Raw genomic sequence first — 23,283 nt, 5'->3', positions numbered from 1 at the left:
TAGTATTTAAAAACAAAATCGTGCCCCCAAATGAATAGTCAATTGGACCTAATTTCCGACTGACGCGTCCTTCAGCCTCACCCCCACCCCATCCCCTGGTGGTCACGGTTTGGGCGGGGGGAAGGGTTTCGGACCGAGAAGAAGGAAGAACGAGGCTGCAGCACCAAGGTCCCGGGAGCACAAGTCCCCGCGCCCCTCCTACTTCTCGCGGCAGTTTGCGCCTCTCATCCCCATTCCCTCGTGCTTTTTCGCCTCCTCTTCTGGATTCCGGGTCCTAGAAACCGGGTTCTCCAAAAGAATTTGCTGTCCAAAAGGTCTCAAAACCTGTGTAAAAGGAATTTGAAGAAACGTCGAGGTTTCAGGACTAGTGATTCCCGTGCCCTCTGCAAGTTCTTCTAGCCCCGTGCAGTCCCATCACTCTAGAAGCCTGGAGTTTCTCGGTGACAAAAGCTAGTGCTGCGTTTAAAATCCTGGAGCCAGAGAACTCTTTCAAACTAAGCTGTGTGTATCTTTGACCGTGCAAGCTGTCCCTCGACAGAAATTATATTCCTGTAAGAAGATGCACAAGGCAGCGCCCGGCTAGCTCAGTCGGTAGAGCATGAGACTCTTAATCTCAGGGTCGTGGGTTCGAGCCCCACGTTGGGCGGTGCTTGTTTTTCCCCGCCTACCTCTGTTTTATTGAATCTTCTCTTGTTAGCTGCCAACTGAACCAGCAGCTTCTAAATAGCCATTGTGGTCACTGTTGTTTTAAACTTCGGTAAATTGTTCCAGAAATCGCCTCTACTCGCCCCAAATCTAGCAAAGAAGAGGAATCCGGGTACCGATTCCAGCATCTCAGGTTGAGACCAGGGGTCACAGATCTACAGCTGCCCGAACCCAGGCTCCTCCGAGGAGGCTCCTCCTCCTCCCCGCGGGGCTCCCCCTTCGTCCTGCCTCGACTCTGCTCCACTGAGAAGACATCTTAGGACATGACCAAAAGGAAACACTTTCGTTCTCTTCTCGTCTGCGGGAAATTTTGGATAAGTGTTGAAGGTCCTTCTTAAGTAGTTAAAATGTTCTCCATTAGGTGCTAAGGAGCGTGCCTTTGCTTTTTAGGTTTTGAAACGTTCATCAGCCTCAAAGGGCTGTAAAATACAACTAGTTTAGGAAGATCTCGAAACGAAAAAGAGGAGAGGGCGCTGGAAATGGAGCTGAGGAGGAGGGACGCGGAAGAGCAAAGAAAGGGGGAAGTACGATAGGAAGGGGAGGGAGGAGCAAGGACGAAGGCCCGGAGCTGGCAAGTGGAGAGATTGCAGCGGTCTCGTCAGATGGATGTAAGCGGACTCTCTGGAGCGCCGCGCCCAAGCGTTTCGAGTTAGCTATTGATCGACCGGAGAACTCTGTTCTACCCCGAAGGCCTGAAGTTGTTTGTCTGATATTTGTTCCTGCTAAATCTCTCATTCAGTGTTGGGATGAGTGGTGTGAGTAAAGTGGGTTTTCAAAGTGAGTGGAAGGAGAGTTTGTCCCCAGTCATCAGGCTTCTCCACCACAACGCGGACACTCGCTTTTAACTCCTCATACAGGTCTTTCCCACATCTCCCTAAGGATCATTTACCAGTCCTGCTTTTTTTTTTTTAAGTTTGTAAATGTGCTTTAATCTCCTTTATATATCCCGCCAACCACCTCCAAAATCATCAAAACACTAGCCGATTATTCTCAAGGTGTTGTGCCGGGACAAACATCACCAGCATCATCTGGAAACTTTTGAGAAACGCAAATTCTCAAGCCCTACCTCAGACCTACAGATTCAGAAACTCTGGAGGTGGGCCCAACAATCTGAGACTTAAGCTCTCCAGGTGATTTGGATAAATGCTCGAGTTCAGGAACCACTGCATTAGGGCAACTTCCTTTCCTATCAACCAAGATGTACCATGTTCTTGGCTAGGAGACTCAACGTCATAAAGATAACACCTCTCTTTAACTTGGTGTCTGAATTTAACATAGTTTTCATTAAAATATCAAAAATATTTTTCTTTTTTATTCAAACTGGACAATATAATTCTAAAGTTTAAATGGAAAAATAAGCAGTAATACTCAGGAAATTCTTTTTTTAAAAGAACAATGAGGAAGGGTTAACCCTATGAAATATTAAAATACCATAAATTATGATGATTAAAGCAGTAAGATATCGTGTATGCGTAAACAACAATTAATGGGACAGCACAGAGTCCAGAAATGGACCAAAATACATGAAGAAATGTAATACATTAGAAAGAGGGACTCAAATCAATAATTCTAATGACCAATTTTTTAATAACTAGGTAGCTGTCAACAGAAGGGCTGTGACAAAATAATGGGAAAAAATAATGGTCAATGAATATCATACCCTTTACATAAGGGTAAATTCCAAATTGATCAAAGATTTAAATAATAATGAAAAGGAACATAAAAGTTCTTGTAGACGCATGAAACAATTATTTTATTATCTTGTGTGTATGTGTGTATGTGTGGAAAAGCCTGTTCTAACTATGACACAAACTCAGAAGTCCTGAGAGAAAATATTGATGAGTTTGACTATATAAACCAAATGGAATCTGCATAAGCAAAGTCCAAAGACAAATGACAATTTGGGGAAGTATTTGCAACTCACATTGTGTTAAAAATCCTCCATTTTGAGTTAATGCTTTGGCATATCAACATCCTTCTCACAGCCCTAATTGTGAATGCACACTCAAAAACAGCTGAAACACCCTGATAAGCAACCCAACCCCTGGACTCTAACTTTCCCCTCCTCCATCCTCTTCTCCCGGCCCCGCCCCCTTCCTCCTCCTCTTTCCTTCCTCTCTTTCCCCAACTGGGTTTGCTTTCCTTAGACCCCACTCAGGACCCCAGTGAAGGCTTTGGCCCACAGGTCCTGGCTCTCACTGCTCCCCACCTGTTCAATTGAACACACTGCTAGTTGGACTCCTGTGTGGCCCTGCGCACGCCCGCGGTGACCCCCTCTGGGACCTGTGAGTATAATAAACTTCTCTTCTGGTTCTCTTCCCTTCCTGTGGAGGCACCAAATTTACCATACCATGCTAGATATCTACATTCTTAGAACATACATCATGTACAAAAGGCTAATTTCCCTTATATTTACAGAACTATAAGCCAATAAGAAGTAAGCCAATAACCCAATAAAAAGTAGCAAACATATAAATAATAGAAAATATAAAAGGCTATTGCCCATATGAAAAGATACTTAACATTCAACATTACTACTAATGAAAGTAGTGCAATTTAAAACTAAGTTGAGATAATATTTTCAACTATAATATGGTAAATTTTTTAAAGTTTAATATGTTGGAGAGTTAATAAATATTGTTAAAGAGAGGGTAAATTGGTTTAAGTTCTACAGGGTGTTTTGAACAATATCTATCAAAAATTTAAACTTTTTTTAACTTCAGTAATCCACATTTAGAAGTTTATCCTACAATATTCCTATACTTATGTGAAATTAAGTGTATACAAAGTTATTCACAGAGCACTTTTTATTACACAAAAGATTGTAAACTCTCTAAATGTCCATCAGTTTTGGGGGTGACTAAATAAATGACAGTACAACCATACAATGAAATATAGTTCAGCTAGCTGTAAAAAAGAATGAGGAAGCTCTTGAGGGGAGATTTACAGAAATTGGTTATAATTCAGTAATAAATACATGGAAAACTAAGCAAATGGAAAAGTAACATAATTGTTACTGCCAAGGGAAGATTATATTCAAAAAGTGATCATGTTAAATTATGCGGCTTCTCTGTTAATAGTTTATATATTAAAAATAATAATCATTGATCTCATCAAAATTAAGATATAAGTATATTGATGTATTAGGGTTCCTTCCCCAGAAAAACAGAACCAATAGAAGATACACACGTATGTATATAGAGATTTAGTTTAAGGAATGGACTCATGTTATTGTGGAGGTTGGTAAATCTAAAATCTTCAGGGTAGGCCAACAGGCTGGATAGCCAGGGAAGAACAGATATTGTAACTCTAATCTGAAAGCAGAGTCTGGAGGCAGAACTCCCCCTTCCTCTGGGGACCTCAGTCTTTTTCTCTTAAGGCCTTCAATGGATTGGATGAGGCCCACTCACATTATGGAGAGTAATCTGCTTTACTCGGAGTCTACTGATTTAAATGTTAACCTCATCTAAAAAATACCTTCCCAGAAACATCTAGACTGATGTTTGACCAAATATCTGGGTACCATGGCCTAGCCAGGTTGACACATAAAATTAGCCATCACAATTGGGAAGATGGAGGAGTGGGAAATGTGTGTGTGTGTGTGTGTGTGTGTGAAGTGGTAAGTGTAGGGGGAGTACGGAAAAGAGAGATAAAGTGCCTAAAACTAGAAAATCAAGAATTAACTATATATATATATATATATTTTTTTTTTTTTCTGGAACGCGGGCCTCTCACTGTTGTGGCCTCTCCCGTTGTGGACCACAGGCTCCGGACGTGCAGGCTCAGGGGCCATGGCTCACGGGCCCAGCCGCTCGGCGGCAAGTGGGATCTTCGCGGAACGGGGCACGAACCCGTGTTCCCTGCATCGGCAGGCGGACTCTCAACCACTGCGCCACCAGGGAAGCCCGAGAATTAACAATATTTGTCTACAGAGACAGAGGTGAATAACAAATCACTAATTAAAAGAATTTAAAGAAGTTACTTCTAGGGAGTAGGAAATGGGGGAGAGTTTCAGGGACCTGTTGGTTTTCATTACCGAGTTTATGAGTTTGACTCTCTAAACTATGTGCATATATAAGCTTGATAAAAATAAATACTAAATAAAAAAGGCTTTTTCTATGTTGTAGTTTTTCAAGTATTTTACCAAACTGTTGTCTTTTGAATTTTGTAGGGGAATGGCTCAGCTGTGGCACCCAGGTGACCTTGTATGTATTTGCACAGGCCACACCAGCCAAGGCTTGAACTAAAACTATTCTGAATCTTACCACAAGGCAGAGCACCTTGTGATTGTCCCAAAGCAAGAGAGGATGGGAGGGTTGTGAAGAGTGCCAGGAGACAGCTTCCATTCCCCTCCCTGTCTACCCTGGGACAGTTTCTCATTGCCCTTCAGGTTCTAATCACATATGAGGCATTCTGCTCACCTCCTCGTCCCTTCCCTGGGGACAGCTGCAGACTGTAAAACTACTTAGCTGCAGTCTAGAATTGGCTTCTCAATAACAGGTATCCCACAACTTGCATTGTAGTCACTGACCCCTTTTGTTTCAGTGTCATCCCTTTGGATGTGTGGGTTGAAGGCCCAGGAAGTCTATACCTTCAACTACTCTTCCTTTTGCTGTCTATGTAAGTAATAAACTTTCTGAATCTAAAAGTGACTTGTTATAGCTTTACAAGCTGAATCACTCAGGCCTTGGCTTTGCCAGATGTTGAGTGCTTGCTTGATTGATTTTTTGCTAAACGAATTCTTAAACTTTTTATGTAGCTAAATGTATTAAACTTTTTCCTTAGGGATTTTGAGTTTTGTCATGCTTAGAAAGGATTTTCCCTACAAGACTAAAAATTTTTTGAAAAAATTATGGGGTATTTTTTGAAGGAAGAAAGGTGTAATTATTCTTCTGCTTATGAGCTGAACAGAGATGCAATGAGCTCCCAGATAACTTTGTGGCATATTCCCCGAGGCTCTCTGAAACCCAGACCTGCTGAGGACTGAGAGGGTTTCCTGGGACCTCCCAACTCAGGAACCCTGGGCTCTAAGAGAGGGATGTAGCCACTAAACAGATGGTGCGACATCCCAGGCCTAGCAAGAGTGGAGAGCAATTACTAGACCTGATTGGGCAAGGGGAGAGAGCTGTTCCTGGAACCTGGGAAAGTGATAGTTGTAGGTAAGGCTGTAACTGTAGTAGAGTGCCACTAAACAATAACTGTGGTCTTGGGGGGGGTGGAGAACACAACTACTGCCAACCTGCAGGAAATAATTACCCTGACCTCATATTCCTCCTACACTCCCATTCCCAGTTAGTGAATCCCATTGGCTGTAGCCAGCAAGAAGTCGGTGGGTAGAGGAGCCCTTTTGCACAGTTCAAAAAGATTAACTTTCTGGGGCATATAATAGGGTGGAAAATGATGAGAATGTATCTGGAGGGACAAATGCAAAATACTCAGCAATTTTCATTCTTGTGATTAAAAAAAAAAATCCCATATACTCCCTCTCCTCCACCCACACTGCTTCCCCTGTTATTAACATCTTGCATTGGTGTGGTACATTTGTTACAATTGATGAACCAATATTGATTCATTATTATTAACTAAAGTGCATAGTTTCCATTAGGGTTCATGCTTTGTGTTGCATAGTTCTATTCCTGAGATTTTAATTGTGAAAGCATCTCATTATGAGGTGAGCTTTAGTGTCAAATAGGTTTTTCAAAAAAGGTTTTGTATTTCCTGAATTCTTTCATTTATTTGACATCTGTTTGTTGTCTTTAGACCTGTATGATATCTGGACTGGAGATATGTATGTATGTATTTGATTCCATCTTTTTTCCCTCTGATCATTATAAACCCTAGGTTAAATTTTCTTCCAATCATTGTTTGTCAGAACCTTATTTTCTTGTCAGAGCTTTCCAACTTCATTAAAGCAAAGTTCTATAACTGGTATATGTTTTTCATACCATAGCTAGAGTCTCTTTTCCACAAAAATGCTGGTAATGTGAATGAAATTTCAAAATGCAGGGGTTTTAGTTTCTTTCTTTTCGTTTTTGTTTGTTGGATTAATGTCTGTGAATTTCTAGCTCAGATCAGACAAGCAGACAATGGAAGAAAGAAGCAAAAGAAAATCCTTCGGAACCTCTGGATCATGATGCTTTAAGAAGTTCACAGAGATTGTTACTTGTCCAAGCTCCCAGAGGAAAGGCTGTGAGTGTGGTTAATGGCCTGCCTTGTGGCTTCAACATCCTATAGTCAAGTCTGAGTTACAGCTGGGTTTGTCTGAGGTTTTTAATATATACTTATAAAGTAGGTGACTACTTTGTTATAAAAATAATAAAGTCATGCCTGTTGACTTTATTGAAAATAAAATTGTTTTAGTTTATTAAAAATAAAATTGTTTATTAAAAACTACCAGGTTGGTATTATTTGGCCTTTGGGAACTGGGAGCTTGAGTAGTGGAGGTGAGAATTTTCTCAATGTATGTACCTTTCTATAATCCCTTGATTTTTCTATTCACACACACACACACACACACACACACACAGTGCCTCCAGGAAGAAAGAAAAGAACTGCTGGACAAGTTCTCTCCCACCTTCATGTGACTGTTAAGTCTGTGCAATCTGGTCACCATAAAGCCATTTTAGACACTTGAGGAATGTCTCTCTGTGTTACCACATATTCTGCACTGAATGTTGTCCGTCCCAAATTCCTATGTTGAAGCCCTAACTCCCCAATGTAATGGTATTAGGAGGTGGAGCCTTTGGGAGGTAATTAGGTTTAAATGAGTTCATGAAGATGAAGCCCCCATGCTGGGATTAGTACTTATAAAAACAGAAGAGACACCAGAGTTTCCTTTCTCTGCCATGTGAGGATGCTGTGACAAGGTCTTCTGCAAGCTGGGGAGGAGGCCCTCAACAAGAACTGAATTCTGTCAGCACCTTGATCTTGGACTTTACAGCCTCCAGAACTGTGAGAGGTGGCGAATAGATAACCTAAAGTTGCAAGTAGCTAGCAAGGACTTCGATGAAGCAAAAGGTGACGTCCCTGGGTGGGTTTGAACCACCAACCTTTCGGTTAACAGCCGAACGCGCTAACCGATTGCGCTACAGAGACGTGAGGGCATATTCCCCATAACTCGTTTCCTGATTCAAGAAATTGCTTTTCAACCTCTGGCTGGGGACATCCTTAGATTCTCATATTCCGGAAGCCGAGGGTGCGCGCGGGAGACATTGAAGCCAAGAGTTGGTGTCATCGGGCACGTTTGGACATCGATAGAACGTTTGGGAGTCAGCTAGGGGACTCTGACTGCCGAACGCCAGATCGATGGCCTTCCCACCTGCTCCCCGCCTCAACAGCCGCCCGGCTCCAGGTGACGACCGCAGCCTCCCGGGCTGAAGTCCACGTTACCATTCTTAGCTTCGCTCGCCGTGAGTCCCCACTTGACCCTGTGGGCGCGCGTGCGAAGGACACGAACCAGCTGTGCCCCCACTGCGCTGCCCACGTTCTGCGCCTTTCTCTAGATGTGGACTCCAACCGGCAAGACCTCAGAACTGCTCGCGATGCAGCCCGCCCTCCAGGGCAGGGCCTCGCACCCAGTAGGCACTCAATAAATGCCCGGTGAAGGATGCATTCTGCCGCAGGGTTTTAGGCAACCAAGAATTACAGTGTGTGCTTTAAGCTTTTAGGCCTACGAGTAACTCCGGAAACGGAAGGCTGGAAAGGTTTCTCAAAGCCGGAGGCGCTTTTATTCCCGCAGCTGACTGAGAACAAGGCAAAAGCCTTGACTTTGGACACGTGCGCCCCGGGACCGAGCGGAGTTCCCCACCCTGGACTACGACTCAGCCTCGGTCTGGGGTCGTGCGTCCTGAGGGGTTGAATAGGGAAAGCTGAAGAAGAGGAGAAGAAAGCCAGTGGGAGTGGAGGCAACCCAGTGACGGACGGGGAGAGAGCGAGCTAGTGCTCTGGCCACTGAAGGAAAAGGCGAAAAGAAAACGGAAAATGCCTATTTTCGTTAAATAACTTTGATTACCCTCCCCCTACCTCCTCTTTGTCAGCCACCGCGCTGACCATGATTGTGTACTCTTGGATGCTCTCGAATCCGAATGACTGAGGTTCCTCTTTGAAATGCTTGGTTAAAGACCGCAACGCCGTGAGATGTCACCGGAGTCCAGACCTCGGAGCAGGTGGCGAGGCGCCCCCGGCCCCGCGCCGTAGGGGGCGCACAATCCCCTGCTCACCGCTGGAGGGTGAGACGGGACTCCGACTCCGCCCCAGCGCTCCGAGGCCGGGAGTCGGCTGCGCGCCTCCTCTCCCCCTTCCCCTGCGCCCTGTGCCTTGCGGAGGAATGCTGAAGAATGTTATCCAACCACTTGTACTGTCGGGTAGAGGCACTGTCAGAAGCAACCGTAGAGAGATACTGATAAAAATTCTGAAGAACAGAACGTCTGAGTAAGCTTAATCTCATTCCTGGAGCAGACTGAGTAATGCTGACTGTTTACTAAAGGTAGGATGATGACAACTGTAGCTTTAATCCCACATAAATAGAGCTGGAAGTCCACGACAGCTTTGTAGTCATGTGCGGGCTACCTGCAAGCATGCACTCTGAGTTTTTTTTTTTTTCTCAATAATAAACTTAGCTAATACTCAGTTGGTCAACATGCGTGCTCCTTTGAGTCTCGATTTCTTATTTCCCCAACAGCCTCACAGAAGAGGTGGAGGATGCGCAGGGCTGAAGCACCGAAAGGGCACTTGGCGCTGCCTGAATTCTCCCTTGTGACTGAAGACCTTGGAGAAAAGCATTCACGATTGTCGTGGAAAGTTAGAAAATTCCAGTAACAGGACTAAGGAGGTGGATCCGGTAAACCTCGGTGGGACCTCTTGGGATGAATTGGAAAAGACCCTTTTATCCTGGACGTCCTTTCCATTGAAGTCTGGGGTTCCATCTGAGCGGAAATGAGCACAGGGAGAGGCCGTTGTAAAAGTCCCAAAGGAGGGCGGAGTCGCTCCCTCAACCCGACCCCACCTCTGCGCAGCAGTTTCTACCCACTACCCCGGTTCCTCCTTGAAGTCGGAAGTAGGACGATCGTAGGCCTGGTCCGTGACTTACTGCCGATGAGCCCTGGGCCGGAGGAAATCCATTAAACTCTCTACAAACCTATTTCCTCATCAGCAACTCGCCGTGGTTGCCTTCAGTCTTGGCGCAGACATTTTCCATTTGGGCAACTGATACCAAGCTGGTAGGGAGAAGAGAAGCTCACGGCTTTTCGTCTTCCTGCTAGCTCAGTTTGTAGCGTGCACGACTTCTAATTTCAAAGGCTTGAGCATAGCCCAGCTTCCAGTGCGTTTTATTTGGTTTTCTTTGGATTAGTATCCGCAGTTGCAGGGCTGTACTGCTCCCCGCAGTGGCCACGAGAGGGCGCGTGGTCCTTCTCCTTGGAACTCCGTCCCAGGAACCACTACTTTGTCTCAGTTTGGTTAGTATAGAATTGTGATGTCCAGTAGTTTTAATTCCTCTGAGACCGGCGGAACCCAAGATCTCTTATTTTTCACCACCTCAACTCTAGGGTCATCTTGGGTCGAGGCATGGGAGGTTGATTGTGTAAGCTCAGCCTTCCTGCTCATTCTATCAGACTGGGGAAGCCTCACAAAGAAAACTGTATTTGATTCAACATATTAAAATTCATTATTCTCACCCCAGGACCTAGAATAGTGTATATAAATAGGAGATGTTCGATAAATATCTTTTTTAATAAAAAAATTCATTATTCTGAGAAGGGTGTGCAGGTTTCAGCAGATCACCAAAGGAGTTCTTGGTAGAAGAAAGATTAAAAACCCAAACACATGGAGAGAGACATTGGTGGGACGAAGACCCAGGCCCCGGGTGCAGCCTAAACACAGGCAGGGTAGAAGTGGGAAGGAAGACTCAGAGGGAAGAACGGCAGAACTGGGAGGAGGAAGAGGAAAGGGGAGGAAAGAGATGGATTCAAAGGAGAAATGTATCACTGGTCTCCAGTTATATGACAGCTGGTCTCTCTGGGCTTCCCCAGGCAACCATTGTCTTTTAAGGTAGCCTCTCACCCTTCCACCCATATGATTCTGGGAATTCTAGCATTTCCTATTAGGTCTACGAAGCCTACACCAAGTCCCCTCTACCGGGACCAGTTCTGGCCCCTTACAGATAGTCTTTTACTAATCCTTTCTTTTGTGGTCCTAGGACAGCCTGTAGGGGAGGCAAACTTCACCTCAACCCTCTTAGGGTCTCCAGCTAGGCCTGAGAATTAGATTGACATAAGACAGATTAAGAGGAGGAAAACATCCAGATTTTCACATGTACATGGGAGCTCCAACAGGAAAATTGAAAACCCAAAGAAGTGGCTAGGCCTAAGTATTTATATACTAGGTTGAACAAAGAGAAGTGATTATGGAAAAGTAAAACACATTGGAAGACTAAAGGAAGATACGAGTTATTTAAACAAAGTCTGTTTGTGTGGATTTCTCTCGGCCTTGACTTCCTGTCTCTGGTGACAAGAATGATTGTACTTGCTGTTTTCCAAATGCCTTTAGCTCAAAATAATTCTTATGCCAAATTGGCATACTTTGGAGTGGCATATAGTCAAAGCATTGGAATATAGCCAAAGAACAGGATCCTCAGCCCAGATGTCCTTGTGGTGCTGGGGGGTCACCACGCTGAAAGTGAATCCAACAAGCCTAGATTGGTTTAGTTGTGCTTGTTAATAAAGTAAAAACAAAATCCTTGGACCAGGTCATTTTAAATGTGGAAAACAGTGTTCAGATTATTTAGACATCAGTAATGTGTGCAATTAAAACTTAATTTTAAGGCACTGAAAAGAATCCAGGACTTCCACCTACAGCTATAGTATAGTAATGCCACCAGTTTAGTCTTCTTGCCGTAAACAACTATAAAAATGGACAAAATATGTGAAGCACCTGTTATAGACACTGGACAGAGGCAGTGCAAGACTATGATTGCCTGAGAGAGGGTTGCGGAAATGACCTGATTGTGGTATATAGCAATCTGGAATCCCAGCAGAGCATGGTGTTCACACCGAGCTAAGGTAGATATCAGAGGACAGCTGAAGCAACTGGAATCTGCAGAGAACCAGAAAGGAGAAGACAGTTTACAGGCTAGTTTTCAGAAATCCATAATGGGTCTCCTGCCAGTCATTTGCTGAGTGCTGGGCTGCTCATGTGTGGAGAGCTACTACCAAGGCTTACCGGACAACAGATGCTACAGGATGGAAAACAGAACAGAGATCTTAGAAGTCTCTGCTGGCAACATTGGAATTCAGGCTTTGTTAACGACTCTTTACCACCCTGAGCATCCAGTTGATACTCCAGAAAGGCTGCTTTAGGAGTAAAGACCACAACCTAGTGTGAAGCCTACTCTTGATCCTCCCTAAAAAAGGATAAAACCAAGACCTGACAAGATGAGCAGGGTTTGGACGTTGAGTCACACCAAAGAGGGCTTTGGGAAACACCCTGGACTTTCCTCCGATCTACTGAGAAACCATTAATCCAGTCCTACACATGTTCAAGGTCACTGGCCAGTAATCAAAGTGCGTAGTAGAACAAATGTTGATACTCTTTGGAGGAAGATATCAGAATCCAGAGTCTCTACATTGCATCATTCAAAGTGCCCAGTAAACTATAAAAAATACTAAACACGCAAAGAAACAGAAAAATGTGACCCGTTCAATACATATTCTTAAAAAGGAAAACAAAGCAGGTAAAAGAAACCAACTCCAAGATGTCTCAGATGTTGGATTTAGCAGACTTTAAAGCAGGGTTGCATTTTATGTGTGGTTCAGCAACGTGGGTTCCACTCATCATGGCTAATCTAGCTACAATCACTAGTGGTGCCCAAACAGTCAACAGCAGAGAACAACTCCGCCCCTGATAATGACAGCAGTCCCTAAATCGTTGAATAAAGACAACTAGATGTTCACATTTATCTGGCTGAATTTTATTTGTTGATAGTAGCTAAGAAGACAGTTGTTATAGATATCACTGACAGTTGCAGAAAGGAGGTCCATAACAGGTATGAATATTTCCTTATTATATTACTAATAGTTTTATATGTATCAAGCAATATTTTTCTCTTTTCCTCTTTCATCCCACTACCAGCTAACAAAATCTGTTGCTAAGAGTTAACTTTTAATTGCAGTATTTATTACAGCATATCTAAGGTAAAAAGAATGTGACTCTGCTGGAAGAACAAAAAACATTCAAACTTTACTCTCTTCTGTGGAAAGATTGGCATTTTTTTTCACTGTTTGAGATAAGCATAATTTTGTTATTGGCTTTGTTTGAAAGTTAAGAATGGCTACCAAAGGAGGAAAAGGAAAAGATATATAAATATAGATATCTCCCTATGTATGGATGTCAAGTGCAGAAGATGTTTTTTGTGCAAGATTCGTATCAATATTACTAGGCTAGAAAAAAATCTCCCAGAACTCCCTTCTCTGCATAGTTCTGGGTTAACTTCGACCATAGGACATCAGCTGAGACTTTGAAAACGGAAAGGGAAGTGGCTACCACATTCATTTGGACCCTGAAAAGGTTAGAGAAGTCACCAGCGCTTTTTACTATTTGCACATGCAATTTATCAGCTGATAACAGGGAGGCTTGCAACAATCTAGAGCTCCTCTCACATTTCTTTCTACTGCTCTGGATCCTTGACCCAGCAGGGTGTTTAGCTTCTGGCAAACAGCAGTAACAAAACACTCTTCTCGGCCAACAGCAGTAACAGAACACTCCTATTTTTAGACTTTGGACATTAGAAGTAGTAACACACCGACGAGAACTCCAATTTTTCTTTTCTTGAGAACTTCATTTCTTCATTGAGTTTCCTGAAGCATCTGCTCAGGATCCTGCAAAAACTTTCTTGCATCTGATCTCACGCAAGTCTGTGTGATAAAAAACAATTAAATTCCCAGACACAAACGTAAAACAACTGAAATTTTCTAAATTTTAAGGTGTAACAAGGAAGCACAGTGAAATTGAAAAGAAAAAGAACTCGGCATACATACGAGAACGAAAACGCTTTTTCACCTTCCACGCCGCGATACGTTGCCTTATCAGACATCTGTGCTCTCTACTGCCTTCTGGAAACACAGCAGAGATCCGCAAAAACCGAATCTTTCCACTTACGGCTGTTAGTAGTATTACAATGACCTGCAACTATCTTCTCTTTCACTGACAGTCACTGACTTGGCTCATTCAATTACTTAATAACAAACAATACTCCTGCAAAAGTAAAATGAAAAGGTGTTTCTGGAATATCAGTAATAGTCCACACACATACTTCAATTGCCATACCTGAAAACACACGGTTAACGTTCAGGTAACGTTCAAGGATCCTGTGTGGTAAAAATACCACCATCACAGCGAAAAGCAACACTGTTTTTAAAATATATAAATAAGCAGGGAACAGCGCGAACGCAGTCCCCCACTATCACAAATTTTGCAGTCGAGTTTCCTACATTTGGGGAAATCGCAGGGATCAGCAAACCCAAAATGCAATGAATAAGCCTCGCCCTGAGAAAACCACTTTCCTGATCATGGTATCTCCTCTGCCAGGTAAGTATGAACTCTGCATATTCGGCCCTGACACACCCTCAGACGCCTTATACTGTACACACACGGTCACTTTCCTCCCCGCAGCCCCGAGCCTTCTTGCCCCTTCCAGACAGCTGATCCATGCACTTGCAACCAACAGCCCTCGATTCGCTCCCACACTACGGGAGATCATTTCGTCTTTCACCACCAGATCACGAACCAGCAGACCCTGCGCTGAGATATCTACATACGACACGCCCTATCTGTCAAGCCAACGGGAATTACCGCTCCCCTCCAGCCCACGCCCCGCCCTACTCCGCGCCTCCCTCCTCCCACGCCGTCCAGACAAGCCTACCAGAGGGCGGGCGCCCTCTGGGGGAAGTGACGTCGACCGCTCGCTCTTTTCCTCCCACCCGCCCCCACCCGTTGGGGCCTTGCGCGGGTGACTGGCTGCATAACCTCTGTCCTGCCGAGCACCTGTCTGGCGGCCTGCTGAAGCCTGAGCACCTTTTTGAACTGTAACGGCTTTCAATGCGCAGAATAGAGAACATTTAGGAGTCCAGGGGAAACCGGTTCCTTTCAAATCCAGTTGCCTTTGTGATGTACTATTGTGTGTACGTCTAGTAAAACGCATTAACCATTATGACTGGCGGTGAACTCTATTCCATCTTGAAAGTTCAATTTCATTCATCGGAAATTTCATTCATTTTATTTCCATTTTCAGGTTTTGATTCTATCTTCGAACAGATCTTAACATCTATCTACTACCCTCTGTCTTACTGAGACAGGCTGGGACCTGGGACCCTTTCCTGCAGTGTTTGCACCTGGACAAACTGGGGCAGAAGATAGATGGGCCCCAGGCTGAGCAGTTGGAACCCGTCCCCTGTGGACAGATACTCCAAGGTAAAACTAATAGCAGCAGCACGGTGGAGCTGAGTCCTACTTGGATAGAATATCAAGAGACCACATATTTCTTATTCTTGAGGTCAAGGAGACCTCCCAAACTATACATGCTCAGAAGGGTTCCTCTGGGGTCAAAAGGGAGGGAGGGAGCCACTCCATAATAGGTGATGTCAACCTCCCCGTAGGCCTCTGGGCCAGAATCTATCTTGGCAAAAAGATGCACACGCATGTCGGGAAGGGCACTAGGACAGGTTAGGTGTGAAAAAGAATCGAGATAATTGGCTAAAGGTAAACAAAGACCCAGAAGAAATGCCCTATATAAGTGATTTGAATCATCTCTCTGGTGCGCTCTTCCTCATTAGGGAGGATGGCCACACCCTTTATCTCCGGGTGTGTATCTCTGCCTTGCTTCCGTCTTAAACTGTTTCTCTGTGTGCCCTCCCACTTGTGCTGTGGTTCTAAAAATAAACTTTGAACCTGTTTTTACAGTTTTTGCCTCCTTGAAAAATTCATTTTTCAATACGGGCAAGAGCCAGGACAACTTTGCTTCTAGCCCTAACCCCTTGTGGACTGGTGGCTAGGATTCCTGCTTTTCACCCAGGCCAGCCACGTTCAATTCCTGAGCAGAAAACAAAGATCTCAATTCAAGCCACCACTGGCTGCTATCTCCTCAAGATCAAAACGTCTCCTCCTTCAACAAAATACAAAGAAACTATATGAGACTAAAAATAACTGCGTGCATGCTCCGTTGGGAAGAATTATGAACAACAAGATACAAAAAGACCAAAAACCTAACTGCCATCTCTGAAGAGCTGGTAGCAAAAATAGGGAACTGCACATGCCCCCTGCACACAACACCACCAAATGGATGGGCAAACCTAAGCCACTGCCCAGCCCAACCCCGGAACCCACCCCTATCCTGGCCCCATATAAGGAACCAGCTGGCCGCTGCCCCCGGCCCCCACCTCCAAGCAAGGGAACCTGTTATTTGTTTTCCTGCGTCAGGGATCGCAGTAAAGCCTTGCCTGAATTCCTTGTCTGGCCTGTTATCAATTTCTATTCATTAAGAAAGGCCAAGAACCCTTGGTAAACAAATAAGCTGAAAGCAATCAAACAGCTAGTCCGGATAGGTAAATTTGGTGAAGATGACTAACTAATCAGGTAAACGCTTTTGGCTATGTGTGGATGCTCCAAAAATTCTTCAGAGTTTAGTGGTGAAATGGATGTGGCGGCTTCGGCTTTTCTTTCGGTACGACCTGCCAGTGTCCTCCCTTTGGCACCTCTGAGTTACTTAAGCCTAATTGAACTACTTTCCTCATCAGAATTTCTCAATTTCATATACCCTCCCCCTTCCTTGACTCATATTCATTCTTAACAGAGCAAGATTTGATCATGAACACTTGCTTCTCTCTTTGCCGCAGTATGAACAGTGGAATGTCAGCTTAGGGTCATGGTTGTGAGCAACATATAAGTAAGTAGTCAGACATCCGATACTGAAGGGAAGCCAAAAATCTGAGGACAGCAAAAATATCCCAGTAACTACTTTGAACTTACTTTTCCTCCTAACCCAGGACAAAGAAGAAGAAAAAGTATCAACATCACTTTAACAATAACCAAGTGGCCTTAAACTTTTAAAAAATGAGGCATAATATGTATAAACTACAAAGAGTAACAGTTCCAAAACCATTACCAGTGTACACCAACCTGAATAACCTGAATAACGAAGCAGTACCCAGACTAAGGTATGGAAAATTACCAGGTCACAAAAGGCTTCCTTATGATTCTTCCCGTGCAAGAGCTCGGAGTAATCACACACATACCCCTCCCAACCTCTCTGCCTGTTACTTTCACATAAATAGAATCACAAGGAAAACACGGGGTTTGAGGGGGGGAGGGGCATGGTTCTGACTTCGACTCGATATTATATCTATAAAATTTAACCATATTTTTCATGTAGTTCTTTGTCTCTGCATGTATTCCTTGTAAGAATATAACCCTACATAGTTTTCTACTGTTGAACATTTCAGTTGTTTCCAGCTGAGGATATTCTGAAATGGTACAAACCTTCTTTTACGAATTTTGGTGGACATACACATTTCTCTAGGGCACCCATTCCAACAGCCAGCACTCAGACCCAGGCACTTTGCCTCCAGAGCCCTTCCCCTTGGCCACCATGCTCATGGGTAACTGAAAAAACTTCACTGAGATTTGCATCCCTTCCTTGTTCAACCTCCAAGATTTCAAAAGGAAAAGAAGATTGCAAGGTAGGCCTACAAAACTCCCCAAACTAATTAATGAAATGAAGAAGAAAAAGAGGAGAAAGAGGAAACAGGACCTTTGGAGAAGCCACGACGTTAGACGCAGAGAGAATGACAATGAGCTTGTTAAACACATACTAACTGGAAACTGTCTATTTAAAGACTAAGAAGGACCTATCTTCCAACAATTGAAGGCCTAAACTTTCCCTTTCCATGGCAGTCTCCACCCAAGAATACATTTCAAAGCTCCCAATATAGTGAATACAGATGTGAATATGAAAATCATACTTCAACATTAGTAGTAAAGAGATTATTTTTGAATTTTGTTTATTTTTTATACAGCAGGTGCTTATTAGTAATTTTATACATATTAGTGTATATATGTCAATACAAATCTCCCAATTCACCCCACCACCACCAACCCCTCTGCCACTTTCTCCACGTTGGTGTCCATGTGTTTGTTCTCTACAGCTGTGTCTCTCTTTCTGCCCTGCAAACAAGATCACCTGAACCATTTTTCTAGGTTCCACATATATGCGTTAATATACGATAGTTGTTTTTCTCTTTCTGACTTACTTCAAGTAGTAAAGAGATTTTGAATGAGTTAGCTCACATGGTTACTAATAAAAATGGGAAACAGTTATTAGGAAGTTGTCATTAAAAAAGACAGGATTTATAAAAGAGCCAGAAGTGAGAAGAGAGGAAACACACACACACACACTCACACACACACACACATACACACACATACACAAAGCCTGAGAAAGGGGAGTTTTCCCTTTCCTTGAGGAACAGATAGCGGAAAGCCATCAAACACCTAGTCTGGACGGGTTAATCTAGTGACGTTCCGAACTAATCAGGTAAACGCTTTTGGCTATGTGTGGCTGCTCCAAAAATTCTGCAGAGTTTAGTGGTGAAGTGAATGTGGCCGCTTTTCTTTGTGTACAACCTGCCAGTGTCCTCCCTTTGACACCTCTGAGTTACTTAAGCCTAATTGAACTACTTTCCTCCTCAGAATTTCTCAATTTCATATACCCTCCCCCTTCCTTGACTCATATTGATTCTTAACAGAGCAAGATTTGATCATGACCACTTGCTTCTCTCTTTGCCGCAGTATGAACAGTGGAATGTCAGCTTAGGGTCATGGTTCTGAGCAACATATAAGTAAGTAGTCAGACATCCGATACTGAAGGGAAGCCAAAAATCTGAGGACAACAAATATATCCCAGTAAGTACTTTGAACTTACTTTTCCTCCTAGCCCAGGACAAAGCCGAAGAAAAAGTATCAACATCACTTTAACAATAACCAAGTGGCCTTAAACTTTTAAAAACTGAGGCATAATATGCATAAAGTACAAAGAGTGTACAGTTCCCACACCGTTACCAGTGTACACCAACGTGCATCACTGATGGAGCAATCTGAATAACTAAGGTATGGAAAATTACCAGAGCACAAAAGGTTCCTCATGACTCTTCCCATGCAAGAGCTCAGAGGAATCACACACATACCCCTCCCAACTTCTCTGCCTGTTACTTTCACATAAATTGGATCACAGGGCATACACTGGGTTTGGGGGCCTGGAGGGGCATGGGTCTGACTTCTTTCACTCAACATTATGTCTATGAACTTTAACCCTATTTTTCATGTACTTCTTTGTCTCTCTGTGTAGTCCTTGTAAGAATATAACTCTACATACTTTTCTACTGTTGGACATTTCAGTTGTTTCCACTTGAGGATATTCTGAAAAGGTACGAACATTTCTTTGTGACTTTTGGTGGACATACACATTTTTCTAAGGCACCGCATTCCAGCAGAATAATGCCAGTGTTGACTTTAAAAATAATACTTTTGGGGGCTTCCCTGGTTGCGCATTGGTTAAGAATCCGCCTGCCAAGGCAGGCGACACGGGGTCGAGCCCTGGTCCGGGAAGATCCCACGTGTTGTGGAGCAACTAAGCCCGTGCACCCCAGCTACTGAGCCTACGCTCTAGAGCCCGTGAAGCAGAACGACTGAGCCCTCATGCCACAACTACTGACGCCTGCGCGCAGAGAGCCCGTGCTCCGCAACAAGAGAAGCCACCACGATGAAGAGTAGGCCCCAATCACTGCACGTAGAGAAAGCCCTCGCCCAGCAACGGAGACCGAATGCAGCCAAAAACAAATAAGCAAATTAAATGTAAAAAATTTACAAATATAAAAATCTATAAAAGTTGGGAGGGGGTTTTTTTTTTTGTTTTTTTCCAGCAAAAAGGGTTTATTCAGGAATAGCGGAAGAATTGCAATTCAGGACAAGCAAGCTATAGCAAAAGCCATAGGCAAGTCCCACAAACAAAGGACAGGAAGGAACCTTACTTAGAGAGAAAGAGGAGGAAGCTGAGGGAGGTTGTCGTGAACCCAAGCCCATTGGAGAAAAGTGAAAGTTCAGGGTGATTGGCAGTGGTTTCTCATTGCCAAGTTGCTGATTTCTTGCAGGAGATGCAACGTACATGTTTTTCTGTTGGGGCCTGTAATCGATGATTCTTTCCTATTGATGCTTCTTCTGTTTGGGTCTGTAATTGACGATACTTCCTGTCTTTGAACTTGAGTGGTACCCCGTGAGAGCTCCCACTTCTGGTCTCCTGACTTCATTTTAGTGACGTTTCCCTTTATTAGTTTTCAAACCTGCGACAAGGAATTTTGAATTTTCTAGTTTAATCTATTTTAATGCTTTAGGAGACTTACTACATCAAAGTAGTATCATTACAACCTGTGGCCCTAGCAACTTTCAAGTGTTCAGTAGCTACATGTGGCCTGTACCTATCATATTGGAGAGCACAGGTCAAAGGTGTAGCACAGCTAAAAGTATGATTTTTGAGTCACAGCATATAACTGTGCATGGATGACACTCAGTTGATGCTGTCAAATATTTTTCCAACCTGTTGAACTTTTTTATACCCTTTCCAGAAATGAATAAGAATTTCCAGTGCTCTCCATCCTGTCAACATTTGGTTTTGTTTGTCCTTTTTTGTTAAAAGTAAGCTTTATTGAGGTGTAATTTACATAGGAAAATCTGCCAATATTAGAGTATTCTACAATCTTTTCAATGATATCATTTCTTTGTAAAGCTGGATTTTGGTGCTTGCTGTGATAAAAAGCAAGTGCCATGCAAAAAATGAATGTGTAACAAGAAGCAAGGAGGCGCTTTGAGAAGGTTTCAGAAGCTGTGCAGTGCGCAGCATTAAGGTTATGATTCTGCCGTGTCAGAGCAGTGTAAACACAAGCCACTCTACTGAACTTTTGTCAAGGGAACACATAAGAATAGCCACAGCACCAGCCGCAAACCTACAAAATATAGAAATATATGTGAACCCAGCAATTGACAGTGAGGGAAGCAAAACGAAATAAGTCAGCCACATTAGGTCCTTGAAGGAAGCTCATTAATGAAAATCGGAGTACTTCTGTGATGTGCTTTTGAGTCTCCAGGGCATGTATCTGTGCATGACGTCATTGCTCCTCATCCATCTGTATTAAGGACTGAACTGGCTTACAGTTCTGGAAGGTTTAAATCTTGACTTGTAGGCTTGTCACAAGTGCTCATGTTGCTGACTTTGTTGCTTGTTTGTAATGATATAAATGTCTTTCCTCTGCTTTCTGTAGTCTGATTTAAGTAATCCCTAAAGGACGTGTGTTTGAATTTTTTCAGTTATTCAGAGACTTGAGTATACCAATGAAAGAAAGCTGCGTATTCCATCCTAAAAATTCTATATTCTTCCTGTATTACTCCCCTTTATTAATGTGGAGCTCCATATGAGGGAACCACTGCATATTAAGATTATCCTTATTGTAGCTCCTACACTTTTGCAGTTATTGACAAGGATTGCCTTGGCCCATGCGGTTTTTACCAAATAGAGGAAAGACAAGAGGTGGACAGCTTCTCACTGCTGCAGTGTCACATACCAGGAAATACCAGAATCCTCAGGACAAGCATCAGACAAGAAAGACTCATGGTCCAGATTAGCTGTCATCTTCTACCTAACAGGGAATATATCCCTGTCAAATACCACCCAACAGGGATTATCCCCAGAAGTTCATTTCCTAAAATTAAAACCAGAATCCCGCACTGAGAGGAGAAATTAGTGATGCACAAATGAGAGGGAGAGAGAGAGAAAAAAAATCCTTGTCCAGTAACCACACAGTATGAAAAAGCCAAAATACTCAATTTCTGCACATGAGATTTAACAGAACAGAGCAAATGTGAGCTAATAACTCTAAGGGTCCAGGACTGAAGCAGGAACCTGTAGGGGGCCAGGATTCTGTTGGCTCCCACGATGTGTCTTAGATGGGCTAACTTTTACAGTCACAGCCAAAAAACTGACAAGGAATAACATAGAAACACTTATTCCCCTTTTTATACGAGGAAGGACAGGCATTAGATTGTTTTCATCAAATTAAAAGTATAAGCAAAATTTATAAATAAAAGAGAAAAGGGGAGAAGGAAGAAACCTCTGGGATCAGCGAGATTCTTCTCTTGGGCTAAGTTGCTTGGCAGGACGTTATCAAAGAGGTCATTCTGGGCAGTCTTCTCTGGACCCTGTTGCCTAGGTCAGCAGAGAAAACAATTACAGTTATTGGAGGATTTAAAAATATTGAATGTTGAGCTTTCGAACATATGCAATAGAATATCTCTGTGTAATGCCCACAATGTCCCTCTGTTGTCCTTCCCCTTAGTTATGTCGGGAGGGCACTGCTCCCTTTATTAGTTAGACTATCATAGAGAGATGTATACAAAGATTGCTGTGTTGGCAAGTAAATGAAGAAAGGGACATTGAAAGACCGGAAAATAAAATGGAATATGCTTCAGTCCTACTTCTGTGGGAGGAAAATCTGAAGGATTTACCAACATTAGAAGCATAGAAACACTAAAGGTAGCACTTGCACTTCCAGTCCCCTACGCTATGCAAACACCCGCACGAGTGGTCAGAGGTGTGTGTACGATAATGATGGCTGCAGCATATTCGTCATCGTGAAACCATGAAACCAAGTAATACACAACCATGGAAGAAAGGCCTTTATCAGAAACAATGCAGAGGAGAGTTATGATGATGAGCTCACCGCTAACATCATTCATAGAACAACTACTAACGTTCACACATGAAAAGCTTAAGACACATAAAATATGACTTTCTTGTCCCAGTCTATAGACTTGGCCGAATAAAGACTATCCCACCAGACCGTGGATTCCTGGATCTCTTTCAGGAGGCCCTAAGTTAGGCAAGTATAGAGTCCAATAGAGACGACAGACAATAGAGCTGGGAAGGGGAGTGTGGCCCAAGACTGGCAGCAGTCGTGAGGTGGACAGGACCCCGAACGCAGTTCGGTAAACTTTGTGGGAGCAGATGTACAGGTAATAATCAGCATGGAACACCGGGAATGGTAATCAACACGGAAAACCTTGAATTGGTTCTAAAACCTCTCCCGCCGTCCCTGGGTGGGCTCGAACCAAAAACCTTCCGATTAACAGCCGAACACGCTAACCCACTGCGCCACAGAGATAGCAGCACGTGACTCTTCTGCACGCTCTTATGGAGTAGACACTTACGAATACCCAGGATGTGCCGCCTTTCTAGCAGGAAAATGGTACCCGTTCCAAAGCCTCGGAAGAACGGACGGTTTAGAGCAGTTAATCACACTGGACCTGAGACTGGGTCAAGGTCAGGAAAAGACAACACTAAGCACTATTATCACAGGGCAGCCACCCTTGCAGACAATTGTGACAAGCACTTGAGAATACTCCCCCTGCCTTTGACGCATTCATTTCCCATCTGCTCCTCTCATCCTCCCACTCACTACAGGGAAGGATTCGTCACCTTTGTGTCCT

At 43.5% G+C, this 23,283-nt stretch overlaps 1 protein-coding gene and 3 non-coding genes across 25 annotated transcripts in view; 1 reads left to right on the top strand and 3 right to left on the bottom strand.

Annotated features, from left to right (window-relative positions):
- Window positions 1-557: 557 nt before the first annotated feature.
- The window catches only part of LOC111179926 (uncharacterized), a 38,762-nt gene continuing 16,036 nt past the window's right edge, over window positions 558-23,283 (bottom strand). For 12 of the 22 annotated variants that reach the window (XR_016394079.1, XR_016394083.1, XR_016394066.1 and 9 more), the window contains one exon: window positions 8,425-22,003. Coding sequence is in view for 2 of the 22 variants with exons in the window: in XM_089916512.1 (XP_089772638.1) it covers window positions 21,835-22,003 (169 nt within the window). In the remaining 20 variants the exon portion in view is untranslated. Of the gene's footprint in view, window positions 4,632-8,424; window positions 22,004-23,283 lie in introns of those variants that run through there. The other 10 variants (XM_089916509.1, XM_089916518.1, XM_089916520.1 and 7 more) reach the window with 5 other exon arrangements.
- TRNAK-CUU (transfer RNA lysine (anticodon CUU)) lies at window positions 574-646 on the top strand. The gene has a single exon. It is a non-coding gene; the product is annotated as a tRNA-Lys (tRNA).
- Window positions 7,727-7,800, bottom strand: TRNAN-GUU (transfer RNA asparagine (anticodon GUU)). The gene has a single exon. It is a non-coding gene; the product is annotated as a tRNA-Asn (tRNA).
- LOC115801862 (U1 spliceosomal RNA) lies at window positions 14,131-14,294 on the bottom strand. The gene has a single exon (XR_004022225.2). It is a non-coding gene; the product is annotated as a U1 spliceosomal RNA (small nuclear RNA).

The sequence above is a fragment of the Delphinapterus leucas genome, chromosome 1, assembly GCF_059928025.1.
Source record: "Delphinapterus leucas isolate spDelLeu-1000000601 "Yukka" chromosome 1, BTC_Dleu_Yukka2, whole genome shotgun sequence".
Classification (NCBI taxonomy): Eukaryota; Metazoa; Chordata; class Mammalia; order Artiodactyla; family Monodontidae; genus Delphinapterus; species Delphinapterus leucas.
The sequence above is the reverse complement of the archived record's forward strand: the minus strand, read 5'-3'. Positions and strand labels throughout refer to the sequence as shown.